Below are 15,893 nucleotides of genomic sequence, written 5' to 3' on the forward strand. Positions count from 1 at the left end.
TGCCCATATTGGAGATTCCTAATTATTTAGTCTTTGGATTGAACCTAGTTACATTCCATTGAGTAGGTCTACCATTCTGTAAACTTTGAGAGGCAGAACTTGAACCCATAGTTTGTAATTCCAAAAATTTATACTATTCTGTCTACACCCAAATATAGATTTTCCTTGCAGATACAGCATTATTTTTTCCATGAATACATCTTTAACTTGACTTGTGAATCCTAGCACACCTTGAGTTTGTAGTGGATGGAAGGAGCTTAGCCTTGTGACTTTTTCTTTAGTGACTAAGCAGCATAGAGCAACAGAAGGGTTTAGTATCAGGGTTGAAAGGACCTTGGTTCAGATCCTGGACGAGTCCCAAGATCTTGCCAGGGCTTGGATTGAATCCAGCTTGATCTGTGATTCTCTGTTTTGCGTGTTAGAAGGTCAAGGGCACAAGAGATGTTAATATAGTATAGCAAGTAGTAAATTAAAGGGATACCAGTATTTGACCTTTGTACCCTTGGGACTTCTCCTATAGTTGCCTCATGGCAACCATCTTTCTCCTGACCTTCCCACCATGTGATAGGAGTATTGTGTGGCCACACTGGGCTTTCTTACCTCTGGCTCACTTGGAAGCTCTTGTTTCTTCAGGGCATCAGTCTCTTCTACCCATAGTCTCCCCTAAGGATGCTCAGCATTTCTCGCTTAGGACTTCTTAGTCCAAACTTCCTAGTTTCATATACTTTTGTTTCCTAGATTCTTTAATCCTTCTTTCACAATTATTCTTGCTTGCAAATAAAGGGGCAGCTAGGTGGTGCAGTGGATAGAGCACCAGTGCAGGAGTCAGGAGGACCTGAGTTTAAATCTCACCTCAGACACTTGACACTCACCAGCTGTGTGACCTTGGGCAAGTCACTTAACCTCAATTGCCTCATCCTAGGTCATCTCCAGTCATCCTGATGAATATCTGGTCACTGGATTCAGATGGCTCTGGAGGAGGAGTGAGGCTGGTGACCTGCCCAGCCCTCCCTCACTGAAAACAAAGTCAAGTGCAGGTCATGTCATTATTTTTCTGAGGGCATGGTCTTCTGTGGCAGCCAAGGACGAACACATGTTTGCAAATATATTTTCCATAGGATTTGTTTGAACATGTTTCTGTATTTACAGCGTATTATAATATACATTAATTTGTCAAATGACTATTAATTCTCTGAGTCCATAACAGAAGTCAAGGCCAGGGAGAAGTGGAGAGATCACTGTTAGGATTACAGCAAACTCCCATTTCTAGCACAATATGAGCTAGTTCTGTGTTATCAATCTATGATACAACATATATTTTATGAGATGGGGTGGAATGCATTTTTATCAATAATGAGATGTTCTGTCCCCACCCTCCCAGCCCTGGCATGGGGAGTAAGCCCTAGGTCAGGCCATTGGGCACTCACCAGTGAGTGGGGCTTTAAAGTTCACATTACATGGTTATAGGTGTTTGCTTTTCTTTTGTTCAGTGGAGAGGAGGGAGGAAGAGAAAACTTATTATTTGAAAAAATATTTTTTTAATTCTTTGAGATACATGTCACTGCCCTATAATATCTATTCTTGGTGTCAGTCAGATTAGATCCTGAGAAAAGAGAAGGGCACAGAGTGGGAATACTGCCAAAGGAAAAAACTACAGGCGGCCCTCTTCTTTTTTAGCTATCTTCAGTTTGCCTTTCGAATTCACTCAACACTACTTGGATTCGTGTATGCTGCTTTCACTCGTTCAGATTTGCTGTTTGCGCTCACCATCTAGTGGCAAAAGGGAGAATTAAAAGAGACTTGTGTTTTCTGCTTTGGGTTTTGCCCTTCTGGGAAGGAGAGAGTGAAATGACTTAGAAAGACAAAAGATATCAATAAGCTGTACTTTTAAAACCCTTTCAACGTTCTAAAAAGTTAGGCTAAGTAAAAAATTTTGTTACACCTTATGTTATTTCGTTTTAGACCAAATTTATTATACAGTAGCATTTTAATGTGATGTGTGTGCATTCACTCTGCTGCACCGCCTCTCATACACAAACACAAAACACATACAATCAGCAAACATTCATTAAGTAACTGTGTGTCTATGCTTTAGAGTAAATAGAAGTCCCATGTATAATCAGGATGTACTGGACAGTTATGCATGTATCTTTATAGACTTGGAGCAAATCCTGTTATTTTAAATTATTACAGAGTTGTTGGTATTACCCTCTGGTAATTGTATTTTTGACATGCAGAAGTGTTGCATTTCCCCAGTAGTCACTATACAGTTAGCCAAAGGAGCTGTGTCAGTGGGAATTTTCTCCAAGAGGTCACTACTCTTCTGTGACTTATTAGATAGGTCTTGGTTATGGGAGATATCTCTAGAGGTTTTATGAATTGCCTAAGGTCATACAACTACCACATGTTAAAAATTAGATTTTAACTCAGAACTTCCTGACTCCAAGCCCAGCATTCTATCTTCCTCTTTCAGTGGTCAGTAATCAAACCATTTGCTGTCTTACCTATTTTAAATTGGGGCTTCAATTCACACCTATTGGGAATTATTCGCATTCATCCCCTCCAACCACGGTAGAAACCTCCTGGGTCATTTTGCGTCTCAGATACGCACTTTCCTTTCTGACCTCCACATCTTTGCTTAAGCTGATTTCCCATGCCTGGAATGCCCTTCCCCTTCACTTTTACCTACTGAACATCCATTCTTTAAAGACCAAACAAATGTCACCACACCCAGTAATCTTCTCTGTCCAGATTCTCCCCTTGAAGTAACACTTTTTTTCTCACAAAACTTACAAAATAATTTGTTTTGTTGCTTTCTAATGCATTTGTCAGCGAAGCCTCTTCGTGAAGGCTAATGCCTAACATTGCCATTTTGGTCCCCGCATGACCTCACTTTGGTGTCTTCTCTCTCTTACACATTTAATCTTGCTGTACTTTTTCAGCTGTCTACAAAGATGCTCAACTCTCTCTAATCCTCCAAAAGTTCCCTAATACATGACCCTTCTAGTCTGTCTACCATTCCATCTATCTCCTGCCCTTCCGTGTTAGACTTATTTAAAACAGAGTAAAAATAATGAGCTCAGCTGTTGAGGTGGTGGAGCACCCTGATGAAAATGAACTTCTGCATACAAGTGAAAGGAATGAAGAAAGGGAGGAAAGAAGCAGAGAGTTTGAGAATGGGGGGGGGTAGAGTACATGGTAGTGGGGAAGGTTGCTGAAAAGGTTCAGGTCCCATGGGCCCACTGTTCTCCACAGAGTAAACTAAACCAGGTCACCTGTTGTAAGTGTGGAGGTCAAGAGCAGGGTTAGAGGCAAGAAGAGAAGATTTGGAGCTGTTGCTGCGAGGATGAAATAAAAATCTAGTGAAGGTAAACTAGAAAAGTTGAGCCTCTGTGACAGCCCACCTGAGGTTAACTATCATGAATTTGTAGTGGGTGAAATCAACTCAGGTTTGTGTTTTTCTTTATTGAGACTTAGCAGCCTGGAGCAGAAGTGACTATGTATGTTAGATAATGTTTCTTACCCAAGGTTGAAGGGTTCAAATGTTGAGAATGATAGAAGATCAGGACAAAGATTTGGGGGTCCTCCTCCCTCAGTAAGGGAGCTAACGCACCCCTAAAGATTATTTTGTGAAGACTCACCCTGGGAAACAGCCAATTAGTGTAATTCTGGGGTGAATTAATTTTCCAGATTATATCACAGCAGTCAACCTCCTGTTGTGTTGTCTCCCCAGTCGTGGTCATCCTGCTTGTGATACAAGTGGCATGCCTATGCTAACCCCACTGCAACCCTTACCCCTATTCATTCTCAGTTCCATTCCGACCCAATTTACTCATTGTTTAAGCTCTTCCCCTGTGCCTTTTGGGGGTCTCCACTCTATTGTCCAGAAATTCCCTATGCACTTGAATTTCTATCTTTAACATAAATCTGGCTTTCCTCTGTGATACCACATTCCCTAAAACCCTCCCTTTCTCCCATTCTTCCCTTCTTATAAGGCCAAGAAAGTCTGAAATCTATTCACCCTCCTCTCATCCTTGCTCACATCATCTACTGATTTTTAAGTCATTAACCAAATTTTTTTCATTGAGTTTAGACTACTAAATGGAGCCTCCTAAAGATTTCTCCTATGCCAACTTTTGGGGATTCTTAAATTTCTTGTAGAAAGCTTAAGAAGGGGACAGTATGCCTGTGGGATATGTGTTTTGTGTGACAATGGGCAAGTCACTTAACCTTTCTCAATTTACCTTCATGAAAAATGAACCATTATCTTAGCATAGTTCTTGGGCCACAAAGGTAATTGATTGTATCCTGAAGTTGTATACAATAAATGGTTAGAGAAGCTAGTAGTTGGGATAATTGTCCATGAATGTAGCCAGCAAATTCTTGAACACTAACAAGTCTAAATGATTTCTCCATATTAGAAATCTGTTAAATGTAGCATATGGTTTCCCTCTTTACTGTAGTATGAAAAGGTACGGATATACCGAATGGATGGATCATACCGTTCTGTTGAACTAAAACATGGAAACAATACCACTGTACAGCAGATTATGGAAGGAATGCGCCTCTCTCATGAAACGCAACAGTATTTCACTATCTGGATCTGTTCAGAGAACCTCAGTAAGAAAAATTTTATATATTGTAAATATTGTTGTTAAATTTAAAATAATGCCTTGGGATCTAGACTTGGGATCTAGACACTAGGTTACAAAACTGAAAATCCAACATTTTCAAACTGTTTCTACAATCTTATCTGTTGGTTTTATTTTGCTCTTTGTACCATCTCTTCTTTGCCATTTCTTTTGTTCTATACTTGCCCATTTTTCTTAAGATTAGGTAGAATTTTTAATATTAACAACATCCATCTGTAAAATGGAAGAAATGATGTGTGAATCTTTACTGAGAAAAATGACTCTTATGTTCGTTTTTGGCAGATTGCTGTGAGAATCAATATTTCTCCCTTCTATTTAATAACTCATTATTATGTTAGGACCAAAGCTTTTCCCTTTTTCTGCTTCCTCATCCAGAAACCAACCAGTGTGAGAAATTGTTCTTAAAAATGGACTCAGGTCAAGTTCTTAACAGGCAGTAGAAGAAATTCTGAATTTGGGCTAATGGGTGTATTCCTGCTCACTGTGTTTCTCCAGACAGGTGTGGGGAAGTGTTGATTCTCTTTCTGCCTTAACAAGTGACATGGAAATATGTCACTATTAACCAAGATTTGGGTGACACAGGTCATGTACCCCAAGACCCTTATTTTAATTTATAGCCTACCTTCCATTATAATGTTCACTCCCTTGTTGACCAGTCAGAGCTGATTTTCACCCATAGGTGAAACCCTTTTTCATATTTTTATAAATATGAAAGGTTCAAGAGGTTTGCTCTCTTTGACTATGGAGGGGACAAGGAGCCTTTTTTGTTGACTGCTTTCTATAGGCAATAAATAGTCAATAAAATTGATTCTAATTTACCCAGAATTACCCAGTCTCTCAGAATTTTTTTGTCATATTGCCCAGGAGGAAAAGTAGCTCTTTTCTTGTATAATTTGTTTGGCGTTATCTTCTATTAATTTTAGCATTATAGTTAGCAATATTCCATATTTATTTTAGTATTACAATACATTATAATCCCCTAGTTTAGGGAGGAGTCAATAGAAAGGGAATAAATGAGGTTGCATTTTCTTTTCAAGATAAAGAACTTTGAATTAGTACTATTTATTATTGAATGAAATAAAGAGCTGAAGGTGAAAACTATTTTTTCCTGAGGAAATTGAGCTTTGTGCAGAAATTTTCAGAAGTTTTTAAGAAATGTATTCCAATAAGAAAACATAATCTAGTCCTCTTATGTCTAAATTACTATTAGAAGATAATTTTTTTTTCTTTTTGGTAAAACTTGGATTTAAAGAGACAAAGTAGTACAAAGAATGATGAGGAAGATGTGTTTTTCTTTTGAAGTCTGTGTGTGCGCGTGTATGCCTGCACGTATGTACAGAGGATCGATATAGAATGTGATCATATCTAAGATGTTTTTCTTTTATTTTGTATGTATATAATAGTACTTCAAAAAAATTTTCACTTTTCAAGATGGGAACTTGTTTAAGTTTGCCACTCAAGGAGGAAAAAAATAGCACACTGTTAAAATTATATTATGAGATATAAATCTGGCAGATCAAGTTCATTTTAAAAATCCAAGTGTTTATTATAGTAGAGAAGATGCAGAAAGCCCAGATAGCCAAATGTAGAGTACTAATTCATAAAAAGAGTTAATTGGGTAGAAATTAGGATTCTTTATCCATGTTTTTTATTCATATCTTCAGAATATAGACATATTGCCATACAGAAAAGAGACACCCGTTAGTTGCCACGTCACATCTCTAATTTTAAAATGAATCAATAGGAAATCTCTCCTAGTTGTGTGTGCTGGCTAGTCTGGTCATCCATAAATCAAGAGGAGATACCATTTTTCTCATTTCCCTCCTTACCACATCACGTTTTTTTCTTCCCATGATACAGAAACCGAACAAGTTCTCTTCCCAACTTTGCTACCTCTGACATAGCTGAGCATCTGCCCCAGACATGACCCTGCTAAAAGGGGTAAGCTCTTCAAGTGTTTCTTGAAGGCTCCATGCTGGTGATTCTACTGCCTTTGTGTCTCCTAATTTGTGTGAATTCAGTATTTAGGTTTAACTACTTGCCTTGCACTTCCTGTACATGGATATGATTGATTCACTGTTATGTAGTCATTTATAAAAGGAAAGATTTTTTTTTTCAGGCCTTCAGCTGAAGCCTTATCACAAACCCTTACAACATGTTCGTGATTGGCCAGAAATACTGAATGAATTGACAAATTTGGATCCTCAGAGGGAAACACCACAACTTTTCCTAAGAAGAGATGTGAGACTTCCACTGGAAGTTGAGAAAAAGGTTTGCATATAAATCCTCATTGCAGTGATTCCATTTATTGAGTACATACCCCCATAGAGCATTATACCAAGTACTTGGGGACAGATACAGAAAATTTAGAGGAGTTAACCAGAGAAGCTATGAGATAGATAAACAGAATAAATACTTTCAAGTGTTGACAGTAATTATGAAGTTACAGCATGAGATTTGTAGGTTAATACATTGCACACTAGGTATAAAAGTCCTGAGGATTTACAGAATAAAGCATTGATAATTGTTGTAGAACTGACTGGAGAATGTTTCCCTAAAGAGGTTAAGTTTTAAAAAGGAGGGGATAGGGATTAATGAATGTGAATGGATAATACTCTCTGGGTGGAGGAAATTATATATTGAAAAAACAGTTGAAAGTTGTTTGAAGATATTTAACAACCATATAGTTTTCTTCTCTAAAGTAGAAAATCTGCCCTTGTTAGTAACACAAGGTTGGCTAGATTGGGACAGAATCTTGTCTATTTAGTAGACTGCCTGCTTGTTGGGCTAGAAAGTTAGGAAATGGAACAGGATTCCTAAACAGGTTTTTAAACCTGTTTTTAAGCAGAATTTTAAAAATAGAAATGCTGTTTTAAAAACAGCACTCAAGGAAGATTATTTTGGCTGCTATATGTGGATGAATTTGACAAAGGAAAGACCTGATACTGAGATCCACCAGAAGGCAGATAAGATAGGTATGAGGTTCTGATTGAAGGTGGTCCCTGTGGAAGTTTGAATAGATCATTTCAAGATAAAGGAGCATCATGGCAGCAAAAGATATAGCCCAGATTTCCCCATCTCATTTCTAGAGGAATTTTCATTTTTAAAAGTATTTGCAAATAAAGTAAAAAACATTTCAGTCGTTATCCATATTTATGGTGGCTAGGGGGTGCCAAAGTGCATAGAGTGCTGGGCCTGAAGTCAGGAAGACTCATCTTCCTGAGTTCAAATCTAGCCTCAGACATTTATTACCGTGTGTTTCCCTGGACAAGTCACTTTGCCCTGTTTACCTCAGTTTCCTCATTTGTAAAAATGAACTGGAGAAATGGCAGACCACTCCAGTATCTTTCCCAGGAAAACCCCAAATGGGATCACAGAGAGTTGGACACAACTGAAAATGCCTGCTGGTCCAGAGTTATAAAAAATCCTACCTTCTCATATTGCTGCCTAAGAGGACATCATTTATTCATAAAGACAAATATATTAGCATTCAAACAAATCTCCATGTAATCTCTGGAAAACTGTCAGCGTAAAATAAATTTCATAGATCCATGAAATATCAACTTTTTCTCCCATCAGAGCTACAAGTAGGAGTTGAATACTTTTGAGCTGCAGTGGGAGGAAGAAGCGGAAGATGACATGGATAATTCACAAATTATATAAATTATGCCCTGATCAAGAGTGAACTGAATTATTGTCATTCAGATATGCCTCTATTTGTCTTAACTCAGTAAGCAGTTATTAAGTTCTTACTGTGTACACGGCACTGTTGTGTAAAGCACTGAGTAAAGAGGCAAAAATGAAACAGCCTCTGTCCTTTGAGGGGCCGGCACTCTGCTAATGACTCCTGTCGATGAAGTGCCTTTGTATACATTAGGAAGCAGCACATGATTGGGGGGTCAGAAAGGTAAAACACAAGGAGCAGGGGAGCAGAAAAGGATTAGGAAAGGTTTGTGTGGGAAGATAGGGCAGAGCTGTCTGGAAAGGGACCTGAGCTTCCAGCAGGGGGAGGCAAAGACATAAGGCAGCCCAGGAATGCGGGAGAGTCCATGGTAAGTTACAAAGGCAATAGATGAAAAGTGTGAATGTAAATGTTCATATTTAAAACATCCTTTGTATATTGATTACAATAATAGCATTGACTCTTACTAACGCTTACAGATGCCATGCGCTGTGCTGAGTGCTTTACAATTATTACCTCATTTAGTTCTCACAACAAACCTGGTTGTGGATGCCATTATTATTATCCCCATTTTGTGTATGGGGAAACTGAGGCAAGAAGGTAAAGTGACTTGCCCAGAATCACGTAGCTAGTTAGTGTCTGAGTCCAGATTTGAATTCAGTTCTTCTGTTCTAGGTCTGGCCCTCTATCCACTTTACCACCAGCTGTCTAGATAAAAGTATTGCAAATAAATGAACATTTGCATTTCAGTTATGTACGCTATAAAAATAACCACTATTTTCGCCATTATAAATTATAGTGTTTGTGAAATATTTGCCTTAAGTTTTGCCTATTTCGAAGAACAAAAAAGAAACATTTCTACATGACTGATGTAAGTATGTATTTAGAAACTTTACCCTAAGGTCATACAAAGCATAAACATATAATGTTAGGAAAGCATTAGAATTAATTTAGATGTTGGAAATTATCCATATTTATAACCTCACTGTTCATTTCAGTCGTAATAGCTCACTAATGTTCAAGTTGTAGCTTTAGCTTTTTCCCATGAAGTGAAAAGTTACTCTGACTTTGTAACAAGAAAATGTAGTATGTTAATCATACTTTTCTTTTTCCTTGTAAAGATTGAAGACCCACTAGCCATTCTTATTCTCTTTGATGAAGCCAGATATAATTTGCTGAAAGGCTTTTATACATCTCCTGATGCTAAGTTGATAACACTGGCAAGTCTGTTGTTGCAGATTGTTTATGGGAATTATGAAAGTAAAAAACACAAACAAGGTTTTCTCAAGTAAGTGTTTAAATGACATTGATTACATAAAGATACATGGATTAATTTAGACACATTCCAGTTGCTATTGGTAATGTTCATAAGCGTTTTGAAGAAGTTGGTTTGGTATAGAATTATGCAGCTCCATGGAGTCAAAGGGGCAATGGATTGTATTAGGGCTACTGACAGAAGGAAATAGCAGGGCTTTAAATTGAATGTGGCAGGCTAGAGTGATGGTTTCTAAAGTGGAGCATTCTGATACCGTACAGATCAAACTGTCAGCAGACATTTGCCAAGGACTTCTTGTGTTCCAAGCACTGTGCTACATGTTAGGGAGACAAAGGCAAAATTAAACTGTTCCTGCCTTCAAGAAACTTATGTGAGATTGTTTACATTATATTTAGCTATTTAGCTTGAAGTTAATATTTTCTTCCTAAAATTTTAATCATATGTTTGACAGGATCATTGTACTTTGCTGTTTAGATTATTTATTTAACCTGTGTTGATATGTTTTTTATAGTGAAGAAAATCTAAAGTCCATAGTTCCAATCACCAAATTGAAAAGTAAGGCACCTCACTGGACAAATAGAATACTTCACGAATACAAGGTAAACACTTAGTACAAATATGTAAAACTCAATATGTGACTCGGTATTTTATTAAATTGGAATTTAAAAATACTTTTGTTAATTTTATAATCTCACAACCAAAACAAACGTAGTGAATCTGTCGATGTCATTCTTGGAACTGAGATTAATTGTGAGAGGAGAAGGCACTGAAGGGTTAGAGAGAAGTGGGAAACCTGCAGCTTTGAGTCCACATGTGTCCTTCGGCTTCAGTCGAAGGGCCGCACTTGAGGAGGAGGGCCCCACCAGTTCCCCACCCTTGGGTTAGAGGGTCTTAGATTTAAAGCTTAAAGGGACCTCACAAACATGTGGTACACGCCTGTCATTTGACAGAGGGATTATATGATTTTGGTGGCGGGGATGCCCCCACCAACCAAATCAGTGGCCTTAGCAATCCATACATATTAGAGGGAAATGTGTTTTTACATAAGTAATTGTCACCTTTCTTGTATTCCTCTTAAAATATATTGTTTAGATCTGCTAGAAAAGAGGAGTTCCGGGGCACCAGGGGGCCCTTTACAACCAAAATCTGAGTAAATCTTCAAGATGCTAATAATTTTCTCAAGTTGAAATAATCCTGGTTTTGTGAAATTGCTTTTTTTGTGGCAGTGTAAGGGATGGTTAGAGCAGTGAACTTTACTATTATCATTATTACTTTATTATTTATTGTTATTATTATGCACTTTTTCTTTTCCCCCTCATCATCTTTGCTTCTAGAATCTTAGCACAAGTGAAGGTGTCAGTAAGGAAATGCACCACCTTCAGCGCATGTTCTTACAGAATTGCTGGGAAATTCCAACATACGGAGCAGCGTTTTTTACAGGACAAGTATTTACCAAAGCAAGTTCCAGTAGCCATAAAGTCATTCGGGTTTATGTAGGCGTGAACATAAAAGGATTACATCTCCTCAATATGGAAACTAAGGTAAATAAGTTTTCTGTTGTTTTTGACAGTTCATGTGAAGTAGGGGCTATCTACAGTTAAAATAGCAAATAGGCTAACTTTTAAAAAGCCTAATATCTCATATAAAGGCTTAAGTTTTTAAAATTTCAAATCATTTATCAATTGTAACATTTTTTCCTATGAGAGACAGAAAACTTACTATAATATACATTATGAGGCTCTAAATTTAGTCACTGCATTATGCCCATTTCTATTCAGTAGCACCATCATTTTTCCCTAATATTTTATTTTTTTCCTGTTATATGTAAAGATAGTTTTCAACATTCATTTTTGTAAAATTTTTGAGTTCCAAATTTTTCTGCCTACATTCCTTCCCTTATCCCCAAGATAACAAACAATCTGATGTCGATTATACATGTACAGTCATGTTAAACATATTTCTGCATTGCTCATGTTGTGAAAGAAGAGTCAGAACAAAAGGGAAAAACCATGAAAAAGAAAACAAACAAAGTGAAAATAGTCTGCTTCGATCTGCATTCACATTCCGCAGATCTTTCTCTGATGTGGATAGCATTTTCCATCACCAGTCTTCTGTCGTATTGTTGAGAAGAGTTACGTCTGCCATAGTTAATCACCGCATGGTGTCGCTGTGTACGGTGTTCTGTAGCATCATCATTTTTAATAAGAAATCTTTTCAGTTTATTTTTTGAGTCATAAATATATTTGGAGGAAATATTTTTTGCCTTTGAGATTGAAGTAAGGAGTAAATAATTGTGATAAACTAAAGTTTTAAAAACTAGTTTTAACTTCTTTACATAATTCAGATTTGTTAAGAAGAGAACTTTTATTAAATTAGTTTTCTAGTTTTCCAGATAACTGAAACATACTCCCAGAAGTGACATATCTTTTATTTTTCTACATTTTTTTATGGAAACCTTCCTAAAATGATAAGTTTTTAGTGTGTAGAAGTTATCCTTAAAGAAAATATACTGAGTTTGATTTAACCTTTAATTGCTGACCAAGGATTATCATTATGAGCTTCTTATTTTATTATGCTATAAATGTATTTCTTCCATAGAGACCTATCTGGAGACTGCCTTGTAGCAGAGGGGTAGTCCTGAGTTCCCAGAGATTGAATCTGTTTCTGGGATACAGAGAGACTCTGGCAAATCTACTAGCTTTTAAGGAAAGACCTTTTAATAGCTTGTACGTCTTTTGTTCACGTACCAACCTAGTGATGTTTGGACAGGTTGATAGCAAGGGTGGCCACAGAGCTTCAGCTTCAGCATCTTTTAAAAGACCATTTGCGTCCTTAAAAAGATTGCAGGCTTTTTCATACAAAATTCATCACTTTTGAACTTAGATATTTGAAGTATAGATGAAAGTATAGTGAGATACAGGTATAGAGGGAGAATTAGCATCAACTCCAGGCATTTCCTTAGAACTTTTTTCCTAGGAAAAAGTCCATGATAGTGGTAGGTCACTTGCCTCAGTCTTAAATGTAAAATGAAGAATGTATAGTTCATAACCTTTTTAAGCAGTGTAAAATACCTAACTTTGTGCAAGAAAAAAAAAACATAGACCAAAATAGTCTTCTCCCAAATGGTTCTCATCTTTCAGAAAAAATTTTTCTGCTGGCATTTAGAGAATGGGGGTGGGGGAGGTGTGAGCTAACTGTTTATTCCAAGTACTTCAGTGCTTAAGAATAAGAATAGGCATGTTGAATATTACATGTAAGTCACATAGATGTTAATAAAGCCACGAAGTTTTTATAAATGAATTATTTTAAGTGTACTAAAATACCAAAATATTTATCATTGTTCCTTTTGCATTCTAACATTGTGACTGAAGAGTCCTTGTGGCCCTTTGGAAAAATGATGTATGTCAAAGGGATGAATTGTTATCCTTACAGAAAGGAAAGTATGCTAATTTTTCAATGCACTTTTTCTTAAAACTCAATAAACAAATGTTTCTTGTTAATATGACAGGTTCAAATGATTTAAAGGTCATTTTCACATGCAACTATTGAGAGTCTCTGTGTAACCCCATTCCACAAAGAGTTTTACATATAATATCATAATAGCTGACGTTAATGACGTGACATATAATGCTTTCTACTTCTCATTTTATTCAAGCCTTTTATTAATTGTAGAACTCATTGTGAAGTAACATAGTCTTTATTACAAGTTTTTCAATGAGATGCACAGACCAAGAAGACCTGCTTTGGCTGTCACTGGTGATGCCATCCAGAGTCAATGACCATTTCTGATTTCGTTGCAGACTTTACTCATCAGTCTCAAGTATGGTTGCTTTATGTGGCAGTTGGGAGATGCTGATACCTGCTTTCAAATTCACAGTCTAGAAAATAAAATGAGCTTTATAGTACACACCAAACAGGTAGGTCCTGCTTCAATGTTAGAGATATTGATAGAACTAAATTACCATATTTATGAAAGCCCATTCTTTTTTAAGTAAAATGATAATCCTTCAAGAAGACTCTCCAGCATAATTGCTTACCTTAAAATAATGACATATTTAAGTGAGGAGAGGCAGCCCTTCTAAAACATATGAAGCTCTAACCTTACTTAGACGAGACAAGTCTGGAGCTGGCCTTTAATGCCTCCTAGCTTTTCCTGTCGATTTATCTTGGTTTGCCATATTCCGTTGCTCTTCTTCCAAGGCACCAACAACTCATCTCCTTTTCCTTGCCAAATAGCTTCATCCACCTGGGCCACTTTTCAGTCCCTTCAGCAGCCCCAGTAGGTAATAGTCACTCAGTTTCTTAGTTGCTTCATAAAGCTTTCTGCCAAGGAGCAGGCTGCTTTCAAAAGAATAGGAAATGTTATTTTGCCATACAGGTACTTTATACATTTTATCTTACGATCAACTTCATACTAACATCATGTTTTTTAGGCAGGTCTCGTTGTAAAACTGCTCTTGAAGCTTAATGGACAGTTAATGCCTAGTGAAAGAAACGAATGAAAAGTAAGAAAAGTGATTCTGAAGGAGTCTTGTGAACACAGATTTCTTTCGCTGAAACAGTCTCAGAATATCAGCTTTATCAAGATATTTGGTCTGTTGTATTATATATGTATATTTTTTATTTTGTACAGAATCTGTTACTTTGTGTATTTGTGTGTGTAACATAACTGATTTTTTTATTCTCTGATATATGCCATTTTAATTTTGACACCAAAAAAAGATTACTAGCAAATTATGTTTGATAAATCAAATTTTAAACTTTACACAGAAATTTCTTATTAACTATTAGAGAATTTAGAGTGTAGTTATCACAAAATTCAAAACTTTTAATATACTTTTTTGAAGTATTATATCAAAAGGTACTTGAAATTTTAAAATTTAATGAAATAAAAATGTATTTTCTATACATAAACCATGCAACAATATTATTTAAGACATTTTACTCAAATCTGAAAATTTTGTAACTTTTTTCCAGAACTTTGGTTGAAAAGTATGTTGAGTTTATTTTTTTCCCTCTTGAATCCAGAGGATAATTGTGTTGATTGTTCTAAAATTAAGTGCAAATTTTGTAAATGATGGCCACTAGATTGTCAAGAGTTCTGTCTTATTGGTACCTAAATTATTTTTATGAATTAATTGTTCTTTTATGGTGCAGAATAGGTATAGCATCAGAAAATCAGTTACTTAGTTAATTCTGATGTGAAAGTTGAATAACCTGATTATTCTATGCTTAACTTGGAAACTAGTCTTTCAGCAATGAATAAAAGTGTTTCCAAGGCAATAATGTTAGTTTTAGCTATTCTGCAGTCTGAATACACACACATGCACATGCATGCACGCACATATGCATATGTAACCTCTGCTTTTCAGAGTTAACATTTTAAAGTAGTGGCATGTCTGATACTCAGTAAAATTCCATGTGCTAATTTTTGTAGAATGAGTTCTAAAGTTTCAGAGGAGAAACAGAGTTTATGTAATTTTTTAAATTCAGTCCTAGGATACTCTTTCAAGCAGACGTTATTTATTCATACCTGTTACAAGCATATCAGACATAAAATTATAATGCTGAATGTTATGGGAGATACAAATCTGTGTCGGTGCCCTAAAAGATATAGTGTATATAGCATAACATGTAGCAAGCTTACCTAAGCACGCAAAGTAATTCAATCTCATTTGAATGGCTTGTGTGCTTACAGTAAAGGAAGGAAGCATTCTAAGGCTAAGCTTTAAACAGAGGTACAAAGATGGGAAAATAGGAAGGGTAAATAGGAAGTAGGTAAATTGGTTTGGCTGGAGTGAAGGGTTCGTGTAGCATGGGTCCCACTGGGATGTGAAAGCTGCTTATGGTATTTCAATACAATATGTTTTCTCAACTTCAAAATGTTATCCAGGTGCTTCATTATGTAAAATATTGAAAGCCATATCCATAAAAATCACATAATTAACACAATAAATATTTTCTTTCTAAAGATTTAAATATATTCCTGTGTATTCCCAGTTATTAATGATCTTTAGCAATAAATATGTGGGTAACATGAAAAATAAAGAAAAATTTTTGTGTTCAGTCAATAGAGCAATATACATAAGAGGTCATTTGGTAGGTTTTAATATGTTGACATAAAGACATGTATCTTAAAATTGGTGTGTCTTAAAATGCATAAAAACTATGCATTTTAGTTCCCATTAGTATTGAACCAAATAGTTCAACTATATCAATAGGTCCCACCCCAAAATGAAGTCTTTGAAATATACACTGAAGAAGACTTGCATAAGTTCATGAC

The 15,893-nt window shown here is 36.3% G+C and overlaps 1 protein-coding gene across 2 annotated transcripts in view; it reads left to right on the top strand.

Annotated features, from left to right (window-relative positions):
- Positions 1–15,593, top strand: part of KRIT1 (KRIT1 ankyrin repeat containing) — a 35,361-nt gene extending 19,768 nt beyond the window's left edge. For both annotated transcript variants that reach the window (XM_072651498.1, XM_072651499.1), the window contains 7 exons: positions 4,464–4,620; positions 6,772–6,923; positions 9,456–9,622; positions 10,122–10,209; positions 10,945–11,151; positions 13,411–13,527; positions 14,044–15,593. In XM_072651498.1, the coding sequence (XP_072507599.1) occupies positions 4,464–4,620; positions 6,772–6,923; positions 9,456–9,622; positions 10,122–10,209; positions 10,945–11,151; positions 13,411–13,527; positions 14,044–14,112 (957 nt within the window). In that variant the 3' untranslated portion in view covers positions 14,113–15,593. The remainder of the gene's footprint in view (positions 1–4,463; positions 4,621–6,771; positions 6,924–9,455; positions 9,623–10,121; positions 10,210–10,944; positions 11,152–13,410; positions 13,528–14,043) is intronic.
- Positions 15,594–15,893: the final 300 nt, after the last annotated feature.

The sequence above is a fragment of the Notamacropus eugenii genome, chromosome 3, assembly GCF_028372415.1.
Source record: "Notamacropus eugenii isolate mMacEug1 chromosome 3, mMacEug1.pri_v2, whole genome shotgun sequence".
Lineage (NCBI taxonomy): Eukaryota > Metazoa > Chordata > Mammalia > Diprotodontia > Macropodidae > Notamacropus > Notamacropus eugenii.